General features: G+C 55.2%; 1 protein-coding gene across 3 annotated transcripts; it reads left to right on the top strand.

The window, feature by feature from the left end:
• The first annotated feature begins 1688 nt into the window (after nt 1–1688).
• Nucleotides 1689–11675, top strand: ASL (argininosuccinate lyase). 3 transcript variants are annotated; one of them, XM_040456228.1, is made up of 17 exons: nt 1689–1792; nt 2003–2057; nt 5356–5550; nt 5921–6004; nt 6248–6304; nt 6448–6545; nt 7985–8062; nt 8163–8240; nt 8693–8745; nt 9092–9154; nt 9333–9447; nt 9621–9705; nt 9793–9852; nt 10124–10207; nt 11048–11128; nt 11275–11381; nt 11486–11675. In XM_040456228.1, the coding sequence occupies exons 2-17, from the start codon at nt 2046–2048 to the stop codon at nt 11628–11630; spliced, it is 1395 nt and encodes a 464-aa protein (XP_040312162.1). In that variant the 5' UTR covers nt 1689–1792; nt 2003–2045; the 3' UTR covers nt 11631–11675. The 3 variants fall into 3 exon arrangements, with proteins under 3 accessions (XP_040312162.1, XP_040312160.1, XP_040312161.1); XM_040456226.1 differs by having other exon boundaries at nt 1701–1792; nt 1900–2057; XM_040456227.1 differs by lacking the exon at nt 1689–1792 and having other exon boundaries at nt 1854–2057.
• The last annotated feature ends 2689 nt before the right edge of the window (nt 11676–14364 follow it).

Raw genomic sequence — 14364 nt, forward strand, 5'->3', positions numbered from 1 at the left:
CAAACCTGGGGTCACAGTCTCTCTTCTGTCATGTGTGGGCAGCCAGACTGTCTCCTTCTAACTGGTTGCCATGGGGCATGTCCACTAATCCCTAACCCTTTGCAGCTTCAGCCTCTCCATCTATAAACAGGACTGTTGTGAAGGAAGATCGATCGTGTAAAGGCTTTAGCACAGTCTGGCACCAGTCAAGCCTCTGTGTTAGGTGTTATAGTTACAGTACTACCTGTGTTATGCATTGTGTTTATAGCCCTGCTCCCAGACGTCTTCCCTGACTCCCTTTCCAGCCTCAATTCATTTGCCAGAGCGTTGGTCCATGCGTGTCACCTGATATTCAGGGATGTGAGCTCATGTTTGCAGAGTACTGCTGGCTTTCACACTTGGCCTCCCAGGAAGCCACGTCAGGCCTCAGACCCCAGCAGGTAGATGCCAGGGACGTGCCACAATGCTGTTGCAGTTTAGAGGACCACATGGCTCAGAGCTGGTTTCATGGGCTTCCACATCTCTGTCCACCTGTGGCCCGATGCAGCCCAGTTATGGGACTTCTGTGGGAGAAGACAGGAAATGGCTGGGGGTCACAGGGATAAAGGGGATGAGGCCTTGCTTCCAAGGAGCTCTCAGTTGGGTAGGGAAGAAGACCCAGAACTCACAACTACAGTGCTCCCAATTTAGGGAAAGACTACTAGATGCATCTATAGGATCCAGTGCGACCACAGAGCTGGATATCTGGGTCATCTGGGAATCTCCCTGACATTGATGACATTGATGATGCTTGGCTAGAATACCAATGAATAAATGGGAAATAGTGAGACGGTGGAGGAAGGGCATTCCAAGCACAAGAAAGAGCATTTGAGAAGGATTGAATCAGCCTGATACATTCTAGGAACTGCAAGTGATTCCAGTCTGTTGGTTTCTATGATCTACGGCACCAAGACCAAATTGTTTCCCTTGACATGCAAAGCCTTTCGTAATCTTGCCCCAACCTACTTCCCACCGCTCCTGCCCACCCCACCCCTGTCCCTTCGTTACAGCCGCTCTGACCTTCCTGTTCTCCAGGCAGGCTATTCACATCCTGGCCTCCCAGGCTTTGCCCAGGCTACTCCCGTTGCAGGGAAAATTCGAATCCTCTTCTTTGGGGAGCTAACTCTCCTCTTCCAAGACCCAACTCAGGGGACATCACCAGAAGCCGTTGCAGGGCAGAAGTTGGATGCTGTGCCACCAGCACCTAGAAGCCGGCTTGTTGTTTCTGTTGAATAGTTGATCAGATCAAGGAAACCTTCCCCGAGAACCCCAAGCAGACACCCTTTCCACGCTGCCTTAAATGCTCCCAGAACACCTGTCCAAGCTTTGTCAGGGCTTCTTGAGGCACGTATCATTTCTTTTTCTTCAGGGTCTAACTCTACGCCCAAACGAGTTGAGGTGCCAGGCACGTGTTTGTTGAATGAATGAATGACCGGGCAGGCCTTTTCACCTTATGTATCCTGTGAGCCCGCTAGGCCTAGCTCACTGTCTCCAACGCCTGGCACAGTTTGTTGCCCTCAGCGCTGTCGCTCGGGCACCACCCTCACTGCCCCTACCCGGTCCTGGGGGCCGCCCTACCCTAAGCCACTCCAGGGAAGGCTCCGCCCACAGCCGGTGTTGGAGGGTGGAGGCAACGCCCACCTCGCCAGGCCGCCTGGGATTGGTGCGGCCGCCGCCAGGAGGCGGGCAGGGGCCGGGCAGGGGCTGACGCTCCTTGGGCCAGAAGAACCCCGCCAGGCGGCTGGCTAGAGGGTGACCGCGCGGCCAGGAGGTGGTGAGTGCCGGGCAGGCGGGACGGGAGGGACGCGCGCGGCGGGCGGAGCGGAGGACGCCGAGGACCGTGGCACGCGCCCCAGGCACTGCCCACGTCCGCCTCCCCAGGGCTGCGTTGGGTCCAGCGCCGCGCCGGAGCCCAGAGCCCGCCCCGCCCGAGGGACTCCACCCAGGGGTCGGAGGAGGTCGTCAGTCCCGGCTTGTCTTCCAGACCCGAACGACCGAGGCTCCTGAACGACGAGGAACCGCCCAACATGGCATCGGAGGTGAGTGGGACCTCGGGGACCCAGGTCCTCCGAGTCTCCAAACGAGGGGGAGGGGCGCTCTGGGACCCAGCCAGGGCCCGTGACCTGCACACGGGATTTCCCCATGCCGGACGCGCCGCCGGCCACCCTGCAGGTAATTGTCTCCTCTGGCTCCAGGCGGTGGGTTCCTCCTGGAGCACTTGCTAGAGCCTGGGAAAGATCTTTGCGCGGACTTCTACTCTCCCCCTCCCCGCTCCCCAGGGGCCTGTGTGGCATTCACCAACCCACACTGCTAGGGAAGGTGGCCTTGGCCTGACAGCGCTTCCGGCGAGGGGGCAAGAAAGGAGCTGCGCACTGATTCAGCCTCCTCACCTCTTCATTCCTGCTTTCCCGATGTCCTTCTGTCAGTCCCCACCCTGCGTCCCTTCTCCTGTTGTAGCAATTGTCATTACGTGGTAGAGTCCACATGACTATGGCTTGTGGAAAGAACCAAGAGGTAGGGGACCATGCCCTGTGGCCCCAGTGGCCCCAGTGCCTGGTGGCTTCCTGTCTCACTGGCCTCTCTTCTTTAGAGCCAGGGGGCTCCTGGGTTCTCTTCCTGACCACTGAGTGGCAGGAGTCCTAGGTACAGGTTCTTTTCCTTGGGCCTCAGTTGATTTATCTGGCAAATGGGAATAATAATAGATTTCCGCCTCCCTCTGTAAGGTACTGGATCATGAGGTCATTGTTTTGAACCCTTCAGGTGAAAGGGGCTGTTTGCTTGATGCCAATGAAGGAACCTGGAGCCTGGGAAACCAGAGATCTAGGTTCCAGTCCTTTTTGGTCCTCATTAGCTAGCAAGTCACTTCCTCTCTCTAGGCCTCAGTTTGTCCATTTGAATAGACTGGATAAGAATGCCTGCCCTGCTAGTTTCTGGATCAGGGCTTGGACTTTGGAGGCAAACAAATTTGGTTTCTGAAGCAGTCACTTGATCTCCCAGGGTAACAGTGCCCACCTCATAGGAGGGTGTAATAGCATATGTAGAATGCCTAGCACAGGGCCAAGTTGTTGGACTATAGTAGGTGCTCAATAAATGGTGGCTAATGATACAGTAACAACAGGTTATTTCCCTTGTGCATTCTTTTTTTTTTTTTTAAACGTTTCATTTTATTTTTTGAGAGACAGAGTGCGAGCAGGGGAGGGGCAGAGAGAGACGGAGACACAAAATCCAAAGCAGGCTCCAGGCTCTGAACTGTCAGCACAGAGCCTGATGCCGCGCTCGAACCCATGAACATGAGATCATGACCTGAGCCGAAGCTCAACTGACTGAGCCACCCAGGGGCCCCTCCCTTGTGCATTCTAAATTGGCTGTTGCTCATTCATTCCAACCTCAAGCAGTCCTGCTCCAAAGGTATCACTCTGGCCCTGATGTGTCCTAGCTTAGAGGAGTGCTCTCTCCCTGCACATTAGCCACCCCCCCCCATCTTCAGAGCCCAAATGATGACACCTCATTCTGACCTCCATCTGGGGTCTTTTTAAGCCTGCCAGTTGGGTGGGAGCTTGGCCCCAATACAGAGTGGGCTGCCTTCAGGAGGCCAGAGCATCAGGTGACTTTTGCTGGCCCCAGGCCGTCCTGTGGGTTGGTACTAATTGGTTTGGCTGCAGCCCCACTTGTTAAGTAGTTGTTATTACTAACAACTCAGGCAGGGAGTCCAGAGGCCTGCTGGAAGAGGCAGTGCCAGGTTTCTGGCTGAGGGGGGTGGGCTGGCTCTCAATCCTGGCTGGTTGGCCCTGGCCTGCTGGCCCCACTAGTCAGGACCAGGGACCCACGTGGTGCTTTGTGGAGATCTAGGCTTGGAGGGTAAGGGATGGATCTGGCTCAAAAGGTTGAGGGGGGTGGAGGCTGCTGCTGCAGGTCAGAGTCCTCTGGCAGCCAAGGCTGCTGGGCAGTGAGGAGGTCAGCTCACAGTCTGGGGCCAGAGCACAGTGGAGGCCCCCATGGTGCACACAAGAACCAGGAGTGGCTCTAAAGCGCCGCCTGGCTCTAGCGGCCCTCAGCCCCTCCCTTACTAAGAGAGGTTACTGGGTGCCAGGCACTGTGCTATGTATGAGCTTAGTAAATTTAATCTAATGAAATACTCACAAGTCTATCAGGTAGGTACTACTCTTGACTTTATATTATAGAGCGGTAATCCCAAGGCTTAGAGAGGTTGTATAACATGCCCACAATCAGGTGGCTGGGAGAGGTCCTGGACATTGCAGGGGGACAGAGGAGGACATAGGTCCCCAGAGGCCATTATAAACTCCCCCTCCACAGGAAAGTTGGCAGAGAAGTGACATGCCTACCTTCACCCAGGCAACACTCTCCTAATCCTTGGCATTTTGGGAGCTAAGGCAGCTCCCCATGTGTTCTGTACCCCTCCCCCATCTGTCATATGCTGTGGCCTATGCCCTCTTTCAAAACAGAGGTGTCTCTGTCCCACCCCTCTGCCCTTGGCTCCTGGAGGGACAGAAGGTCAGCTAGTGACCCTCTAGAAAGCCAATGATAACAAATGTGTCAGAGGTGCTCTCCAAGGGAGTGGTGGGGGTTGGGATCTTAGGCCCCACCCCAAGCTGTGGTAAAGAGATGCTGGTCATTTGAGTCTGATGGGGCCCCTCAGGTGCTTCTTGCCTGTCCCTGCCACAAAAGTTCAGGGTATCAGGGCTATCAGAGCAGCCCTGGTGGAATGTGGGGTTTAGAGCCTGCATTCTGCTGCAGATAGCTGGGCCACAGTCCTGGCCCTACCGCCCCCAGCAAGGGCAAGCCGTGTAACTGCTCTGTGCCTTGCTTTTCCCCTTGTTTCCCCAAGGATACACTTGGTACCTGCTTCACAGAGTTTCCGTCCGCGCATGCCAAGCAATTAAAGTTATGCCTGGAACACAGTGAGAATGCACTACATGTTAGCCAGGATTCTTATCGTTAGCGCTGGAATATCAGCTGGATTCAGACTCTGGACTCCAGAGTGACTTCTCCCCTTGGTCAGTGACAAAAGGTCCCAGAAACTCTGCTGTGGTCTCAGGGTGTCTTGTACCCTGCCATCATTTCCTTAGCGAAGTGTCACATGGTAGGAAAGAACCCTAAGTTCAGTGTCCAGCCACATTCCCACACTGACTCCCTGAGTGACTTCAGGCAAGTTCCCGATCCCCTCTGAGCCTCAGTTTCCTTGTCTGCCCAGCGAGAATAACCCTGCCTGCTGGTTCCCACTGCCATCAGACTTCATAACTCTCCTGCAGGCCCTTTGTGAGAGTCCCTGTCCTCAAGGGTGGGGAGGAGACTAACTGCTCCTGCTCTCCTGGCCAGAGCGGGAAGCTATGGGGTGGCCGGTTTGTGGGAGCAGTGGACCCCATCATGGAGAAGTTCAACTCATCCATTGCCTATGACCGGCACCTGTGGGAGGTGGATGTGCAGGGCAGCAAGGCCTACAGCCGGGGCCTGGAAAAGGCGGGGCTCCTCACCAAGGCTGAGATGGACCAGATACTCCACGGACTTGACAAGGTACTCTCTCCACCCTAAGGGCCACCCAAGAGCTCCTCCCTGTGGTCCCAGGCCCCTACCAAGTCCTGAGCACAGGTTACAGTGCTCCCCGTGCACGTCATTTCCTGTGATTAAATGTCGAGGTGCCCTTTAAACTGTCTCTCTTCATCCTTTAATGCCCGTGGCTCATGGGGGAGGGAGGGCTGGGCCTGAGCTGCTCCCTTGGGGGCGGTGACTGCACCCCCTGTGGAGCACTCACTGTTCCTGTAGAGCACCCCCAGGACTCAGCTCCTATACAGAGACAGTCAGTGATCAGAGTGGGAGTGCAACCAGGGATGGGGCCCTTTGACTATGGATGCCTGGCCCCTGGGATCATTGCCATCTGCTACAGGTGGCTGAGGAGTGGGCTCAGGGCACCTTCAAACTCAGCCCCAATGATGAAGATATTCACACGGCCAATGAGCGGCGTCTGAAGGTACGACCCCCTCAGGTCCCCCTGGCCTCCCCTCTTCACCTGGCCCTTGGTCACTTGGAGCATAAGCGCCATCATTCTGTTCCTTTCATCACTGGCAGAGTGCAGGCCAGACCCCAGAACAGGCGGCCTGGGCGGAGACGGCAGGGACCAGGAGTAGGGAGGGAGGAACCAGGGCGTGCCTGGGCTGACCCCACTGGGCCACGAGCAGGCAGACCCTGACCCCGTGCCTCCCTCCACCCCCAGGAGCTCATCGGTGAGACTGCAGGGAAGCTGCACACGGGACGAAGTCGGAATGACCAGGTGCTGCTAGCTCTTCTGCCCCATGCCCCATGCCTTCCCAATCTTGGGGGACCCAGGAGGCAGATTTGGGGCTCGGCAGTGGTCTGGTTCCCCAGTGAAGCAACACATCTGTCTCCCTGAGTGCTGCCTTCTCCTCCCCACAGGTGGTCACAGACCTCAGGCTGTGGATGCGACAGAACTGCTCTAAACTTTCTGCCCTCCTCTGGGAGCTCATCAGAACTATGGTGGATCGGGCAGAGGCGTGAGTCTCCCATGGACACCCAGGTGGCAGAGAGGGGCATGAGGGCAGCCGGGGGCTCCTCCCCTAAGACCTGCAGATCTAGGTGGCAGAGGTGAAGAGGGTCAGAGAGCCAGGCCTGGGGTTCATGGCATCCTGGAACTCCTAGACTAAGTGAGGCAAGCAGCCAGGAATGGGGGCATTTCTTGCTCTTTGCTACTCTCATGCCAGCCAAGCTCAGCAGGCAGGGCGAGCTCACCCTTTGCGGCTTCATAAGCAGGAGGCTAAGGCACTAGGCAGGTGCCCTGAAGCCTGAGGAAGGGGGCTGGCTGTGCCTGGGGCAGCCACAGTCACTCTTTAGCCTGCCTATGCCCTATGTCCCCATTCCACCCCCCATCCCCAAACCTGCTTCCCAATGGCCTCATCCCAAGCTTTGGCTTCTGTGGCCTCATGTCTTTGGCGTTGGCTTTGTTCCTTGCAGACCTGGCTACTTTGCTGCCGAGAAGTCCCTACCTGGTGTCAGAGATAGGGTTAACCCTTCCTCTTTCCCAGCTCCCTGTGACCTCTTTTTCACAGACCTTACCACCTGGGGGAAAACAAGGGCATAAGAACTGTCACCCTGGGGGTGCTGGGAGAAATAGGGAGTGACTGCTAATGACTACAAGGTTTCTTCTTTGGGATGATGAAAATGTTCTAAAGTTGATGTGGTTGATGAGTGTAGCTAAGGTGTACAGTTTAAATGGGTGAATTGTATGTGAATTATATCTCAGTAAAGCTGTTTATTAAAAACAAAAATAAGCCAGCACTGTGTGCCCTGCCTTACCCACTTTAAAGTGCCCCTGGCTCGGGGCGCCTGGGTGGCGCAGTCGGTTAAGCGTCCGACTTCAGCCAGGTCACGATCTCGCGCTCCGTGAGTTCGAGCCCCGCGTCGGGCTCTGGGCTGATGGCTCAGAGCCTGGAGCCTGTTTCCGATTCTGTGTCTCCCTCTCTCTCTGCCCCTCCCCCGTTCATGCTCTGTCTCTCTCTGTCCCCAAAATAAATAAACGTTGAAAAAAAAAAATAAATAAAGTGCCCCTGGCTCTTCTAGAGTCCTTGGGAGCTACTTGAGTGCGCACAAACATGACTCCCCGCCACGTAGCACCCACCATGTGTCTCCTCCTTTGCTTTCACCTCTGCTCAGCGCTGAAGACTTAATCACCTTTGGTCCTAGCCAAAGTCCTACTCCTGGGAGGCCCCATGGCACTGGCCTAGTCCTTGGATCGCCCCACTTCTGGCTGCTTCTTTTATGATGTGTTTGTCCCCAGGAGATCCCTTGCTTTCTTGTGCAGGCAGATCCCCAAGGATCTGGGGCTTGCCCTGCTTTTCTTTGTAGGGGCCAGGCCTGCAGGGTCCCAGGTGTCACAGGCAGTCCTTGCCTGAACTTCCTGTACCCCTCAGGCCCTGCCCTTATTCTTCCCCCACAGGGAACGTGACGTCCTCTTCCCAGGGTATACACACCTGCAGAGGGCTCAGCCCATTCGCTGGAGCCATTGGATCCTGAGGTGGATGGGTCGGGGGGGGGGCGCCCCCCATCAGGGAGGGGCTGTGATGGAAAGGAGGGCCCAGGATGCCCTGACCCTCTTGCCCCCTGCCTTCCTACAGCCATGCCGTGGCACTGACCAGAGACTCTGAGAGGCTGTTGGAGGTACAGAAGCGAGTCAACGTCCTGCCCCTGGGGAGGTGAGTGAGGCCCCAGTGCTCTGAGGGCCTAGTTGGGGGTAGTGGTTGCTATGTCACATGGTCCCTGGGGATCCACAGAATAGGAGGGACCAGGAAAGACAGAGGAGAACAGAAAGGCAAGTAACTGGCTTCCCTGTCCAGGGTTCTTCCGCTGTGGAAGGGAGGGGACCCTGCATGGAACCTCCCCCCCCTCCCCCCCCCCCCCAGCTCTCTCTAAGATGAGGACAAGCAGGCTAGTGAGTATGTCAGAGCTTAACCTCCAGAGAGGTTCCAGAGAGCCGTCCAGCTGCCCACAGCCCACCATTTCCCCACCGTGGGGACAAGTGTTCTGTCACCCGTACTGACTCGGTGGCAGCCCTGACAATCAGGGCTTGGCTCTGGGTGTGCAAGTGTGTATGTGCCAGGGCCTGCCTGCCAGGGCCCTGGTCACCTGGAATCGCCTATTTTTGCAGTGGGGCCATTGCAGGCAACCCTCTGGGCGTGGACCGTGAGCTGCTCCAAGCAGGTGAGGTGCCCTGCCCCTCCTCCCCAGGGAAATCCCCCTCAGCACCTGCCAGGTCCCACACACACTTGGAGAGGGCAGGAGTCTGGTTGAAAACTGCGTTTATTACCCATGGACACTGAGGCTAGAGAGGCCAGAGAAGGCCTGTGGCCAGGGTGCATTGTGCTGGGGAGTCTCAGGGCTCTTGCTTCCTTCTTGCGACCCAACCCCCATATCCTGCCCCTCCCTACTCTCCTCCCTGAAAGGGTCTTAAGGAGGGGGTGGCTGGGCAACCTGGTTTGGGGTAGAGGAGGCCCCTTCTTTCCCTCCAGCCCAGCCCTATTGCCTTCCTCATTTCCCTGTCCGCCAGAACTGAACTTTGGGGCCATCACTCTCAACAGCATGGATGCCACCAGTGAGCGAGACTTTGTGGGTGAGTCCTGGGGGCCAGCCCGCTTGTCCCCTGGGGCCACCCCCCTGCACTGTGCTCTAATTTGTCCTCTAGCCTCCTCCCACCCCAAGTTTGGTCCCACCTGGGGATTCTCCAGACTGAGCGAGGAACAAGAGAGGCCTGGTGACCAGAAGGCCTGCTCTCCCTTTCCTCCCACAAGCTGAGTTCCTGTTCTGGGCTTCACTGTGCATGACCCACCTCAGCAGGATGGCTGAGGATCTCATCCTCTATGGCACCAAGGAATTCAGCTTTGTGCAGCTCTCAGATGCCTATAGGTAAGTCCGGGCCCTGCCCTACCCCAGCTCTGCACCTGGCACACGGCTTCCCTCCTCCCCCTGCCACCCCCTGGGCACACCTGGACTGCATGCTGCTGGACATCCCCTGATCCAGACAGCACACCAGCCAAGAGGCAGGGGAGCCCTTTCAGCCTCAGCATCTCTGTCCCCAGCACCGGAAGCAGCCTGATGCCCCAGAAGAAAAACCCAGACAGCTTGGAGCTGATCCGGAGCAAGGCGGGGCGCGTGTTTGGGCGGGTGAGCAGGGCAGGGAGTGGGGGCAAGGCTCTGGGCTGACCCGGAGGGTCCTGAGGTCCAGCCTCCTGCTTCTCACTCTTCCTTCAGTGCGCTGGGCTCCTGATGACACTCAAGGGACTTCCAAGCACCTACAACAAGGACCTACAGGTGCGAGGCTGGGGCTGTGGATGAGGGGCCCATCCACACACAGCACATACACCGTATCCCAGTTCTCAGGGCCCCGGCACATCCAGGCAGGGGTTCACAGAATTGCCACCTTCTGTCCTATGTACCCAGCCCTTGACTGCCCTTGAGAGCTCTCTCCTCCCTGCTGGTGTGGGTTGTACGAGGTGCTGAGTGTTCCCAGTGGAAGGCAGTGGGCATGCCTCGGTGGGGGACAAGGCTGCTGGGCTCTCACTTCCTGCCACGTGCCTCCCAGGAGGACAAGGAAGCCGTATTTGAAGTGTCAGACACCATGAGTGCCGTCCTCCAAGTGGCCACTGGCGTCATTTCTACACTGCAGGCAAGCCACCCCCCCACTCCCCTCGACCCCTACACTCTGGGATGGGCATGCCAGGAGGCCATCTTGAGAGGAGATGAGAGTTGATGTGTCCAGAAGATCTGAGGCAGGGGGAGGTGGGTATGTGTTTGTTCCTGCCCCTGGGAACACTGAAGTGACAAAAGATGCTAGCTACAGTAGAATGGAACTGGGTTAGACTCCAGGGGTCCCATCAACTGGCCTGACCAGATTTCTTTTTTCGTCTTTTACTATGGGAAATTTCAGGATGCGCAGTTGAGAGAACATATCATGAACCCCTATGGACTAACATGCAGCTTCAACAATAATCAACTCATGGCTTGCTTTTGCTTTGGCTATCTTTACCCACTACCCACCACCTCGTTATTTTTAAGCAAATCCCCATCATATCATTTCATTCTTAAATAGTTCAGGATGTGTCTCAAAGCTGTGTTTCTCAAACTGTAGTCCCGGGACCAGCAGCCTCAGCAGCACCTGAGAATGTAATAGAAATGCAATCCTAGGTCCCACCCCAGACCTGCTGGATTCGAGACTCTGGGGGTAGGGCCCAGCGATTTATACAGCCCCCTGGTGGTTCTGATGTGTGTTAAAGCTAAGGACTCCAAAAAAGGGCCGGCAACCCCTAGTAGCACACTGAAACATTATCAATAGTGATGACAAAATGGCTCGAGCAGAGAGGGCAGAGTAGGCTGGATCAGAGTGGATCTGCCCAAGGCTGGGGACATCCTGGCTAATGGGGGTGGTGGTAGGCCGTGGGCCTGGGGCTGGCAGCTTCGCCACCCAGGGTCCCCAGGACTCACCACCGCCACCACTGGCGTCCCCCAGATTCACCGTGAGAACATGGCACGGGCTCTTAGTCCTGACATGCTGGCCACTGACCTCGCCTACTATCTGGTCCGCAAAGGGGTAAGTGTGGAGTGGCAGGGGTGGGGGTGGGGCCAGGAGATGGGGGTGTTGCCCAGGCTGGGGCTGGGGGTCGTGGGGGAGGACATGGACAGAACAGGGAGCAGAGGAAGGCCGAGTCAGTGCCGCCCTCGCCCTGGCTCCCCCAGATGCCATTCCGCCAGGCCCACGAGGCCTCTGGGAAAGCTGTGTTCATGGCAGAGACCAAGGGGGTGGCCCTCAACCAGCTGTCGCTGAAGGAGCTACAGACCATCAGGTACAGCCCCCTTCCCTCTGCTGCCTCCCAGGAGGTGGGCCTGGGCCCCTGAGGCCCCCGGTGGCCCAGCTGGGCCCTGGCCCATCTCCTCCTCCTTCCCCCAGCCCTCTGTTTTCAGCCGATGTGAGCCACGTGTGGGACTACGGCCACAGTGTGGAACAGTATGCTGCCCTGGGTGGCACAGCGCGTGCCAGTGTCGACTGGCAGATCGGCCAGGTGCGAGCACTGCTGCGGGCCCAGCAGGCCTAGAGCCCTCCCCACCCTGCTCCCAAATAAAGTGGGCCCAAGAGGAGACTGCTGCTCGTGTCCTGCCTAGCCTGTCTCTCTCAGCAGCAGGCTTCCAGGGGTCTGCTGAGCGAGCAGCGGGGGCCATCAAGATAGTGGAGAAAATAGACAGGGATGACAGAGTCACGGGAGGGGAAGGAGGAGAGGGGATTGTCCTCATTAGAGCCCCTACCCTGCTTGGGCCCCACACCCTTCACCGCAGGGCAACACAGTGACCTCCCGTCTAGGGTGTCTTGGGAGGCTTGGCCTCCTTGGAACCTTGGTGGCACCTGATGGGCTTGGTTAACTCAGTCCTTGTTCATTGTCCTTCCTTCCAGTGTCCCCCAGGCTCCCCTGCTCACATTCTCCCTGTGCTCACCCACCCTTTCCTGAACAATCAGGCATGATTACAGGGTGTCCTGTGTTCTCGTGGGGGGAATGATGTATTTGGTGGTAAAATCAGGCATCCAGGTAGCGTGTGATGCCACACACTAGGTGAGCTTCATACACAGGTGAAGATGTCTCCTTCACCCTAGAGAGTAATGTACAGATAAACTCCCAGCACTGACCATGAGGTGAGGGCCACAGATAGGAGGAGCCTGCCCTGTGTTGCAGTCAAAGATTTACATTTGGTCTGCAAAGGGCCTGAGGCCAGGCCTGGCACACAGTAGATGTTCAATAGCAGTGAGTCCCCAGAGCCGGCAGAGATCTGACCAAAATCCTGGTAAGAAATATCTAAAATTTATGTTTTATTAAGAACAAAGCTAAACTGAAGGAAGAATGAATAAGCCCTCCCACGTGTTTCCACGAGCAATGGAAACACAGTAAACTAAAGAACCAAAACTCTAGCAGTGGGGACACAACACCAAATTCCAAAAAAGGCCAAAGCCATGGGTCACAGAATGTTCTAGAATAGTGGCTCTGGAAGTGTGGTTTCTCCTCCCCACCTCCTCATCTGGGGATTTGTTTAAAAATGCAGACTTTCAGGGGTGCCTGGGTGGCTCAGTCGATTGAGCGTCTGACTTTAGCTTAGGTCATGATCTCGTGGTTTGTGAGTTCAAGCCCTGCGGTGGGCTCTGTGCTGTCAGCTCAGAGCCTGGAGCCTGCTTCAGATTGTGTCTCCTTCCTCTGCCCCTCCCCCCTCTTCTTTCTCAAAAAAGAAAAAAAAAAAACATTAAAAAAATTTTTAAATGCAGACTTTCAGGCCTTAATGAAACCTATTAAATCGGATTCTGTGTGAGGCCCAGCTGTTTTCATAAGGCCTTCAGGTGATTCTGATGTGCGTTCAACTTTGAAAAATAACTGGTCTCTAGAATCTTGTTACCCAGAGTTGCTACAGACCAGCACCTCACCTGGGTCCCAACCTGACCTGATTCAGAGTCTGCATTTTATTTTATTTAATTTATTTTTTAAATGTTAACTTATTGGGGCGCCTGGGTGGCTCAGTCGGTTGAGCGGCCGACTTCGGCTCAGGTCACGATCTTGTGGTCCGTGAGTTCGAGCCCCGCGTCGGGCTCTGTGCTGACAACTCAGAGCCTGGAGCCTGTTTCAGATTCTGTGTCTCCCTCTCTCTGACCCTCCCCTGTTCATGCTCTGTCTCTCTGTCTCAAAAATAAAAACATTAAAAAAAAATTAAATGTTAACTTATTTATTTTGAGAGAGAGAGAGAGAGAGAGAGAGAGAGAGAAAATCCCAAGCAGGCTCCACACCGTCAGCACAGAGCCTGATGTGGGGCTCGATGTCACGAAGCCTGGGATGATGACCTGAGACGAAATCAAGAGTCAGCCGCTTAACCGAATGAGCCACCCAGGCGCCCCAGAATCTGCATTTTAACAAACTCACCAGATGCTTGTTGCACATGCTAGAGTCAAAGTGCTGATCCAGAGAATGCCTAAAATCTAGTCTCAGAAATGAAGGGATTTATGTCCATCAAACAGCAGATAGGATTAAAATAGTAATTATAATACATCCTGCCATACCACCTCCATCAGTGGGGCACACCCCAATCTAAAGTGGGAGCTTTACGTTCAGACACTCCTATTAAAAGTTTCTCCTTAACTGGAACCAGCCTTCCACATGTGAGCCTAGACACATGCGGTCCAACTTGACCAGAAATAAGGAGTCTCTCCTGTCTCAGGGAGAGCAAGAATTTGTGTAACTTTTCTCCAGACTGTCCATACGTGGTTGAGTTACGCCCTGTGTCTGCCTCTTTCTATTCTGGCACCAATTGGCTATTTACACCAAAGCTCAGTGTGACCTTGTATTGGGTTCCTATTGCTGCTGTAACAGATTACCCCATATGGTGGCATAAAACAACATAAACATTTATCTTACACTTTGTGAGGTCAGAGTCTGAAATGGGTTCTACTGAGACAAAATCAAGGGTCAGCAGGGCTATGCTTTTTTTTCCCCAGAGATTCTAAAGAAGAATCTGTTTTCATGTAGTTTTCAGTTTCTAAAAACCATCTGTGTTCCTTGGCTTTGTGGCCCTTTCCTTCCACCTTCAAGGCCAGCAGCATAACTGCCATCTCTAACTCTGACCCTCTGCTTCCTTTGTCACATCTTCTGACTGACCTCTCTGCCTCCCTTTTATAAAGACCCTTGTGATTTTACTGGATCCATCTGGATAAACCAAGATCATTGCTTCATCTCAAGATCCTTAATCACATCTGCAGAGTCCCTTTTACCATGTTAGGTGACATATTTTGGGGATTATGAC

This window comes from Herpailurus yagouaroundi, unplaced genomic scaffold, assembly GCF_014898765.1.
Source record: "Herpailurus yagouaroundi ecotype Mexico unplaced genomic scaffold, PumYag 216, whole genome shotgun sequence".
In the NCBI taxonomy this organism is placed as follows: Eukaryota; Metazoa; Chordata; class Mammalia; order Carnivora; family Felidae; genus Herpailurus; species Herpailurus yagouaroundi.

Coding starts and splice junctions, on each gene's coding strand:
- ASL (XM_040456228.1), top strand. Junction 5,551..5,920: donor TACTCCACGGACTTGACAAG/GTACTCTCTCCA, acceptor CATCTGCTACAG/GTGGCTGAGGAGTGGGCTCA. Junction 6,546..7,984: donor ATGGTGGATCGGGCAGAGGC/GTGAGTCTCCCA, acceptor CTTCCCCCACAG/GGAACGTGACGTCCTCTTCC.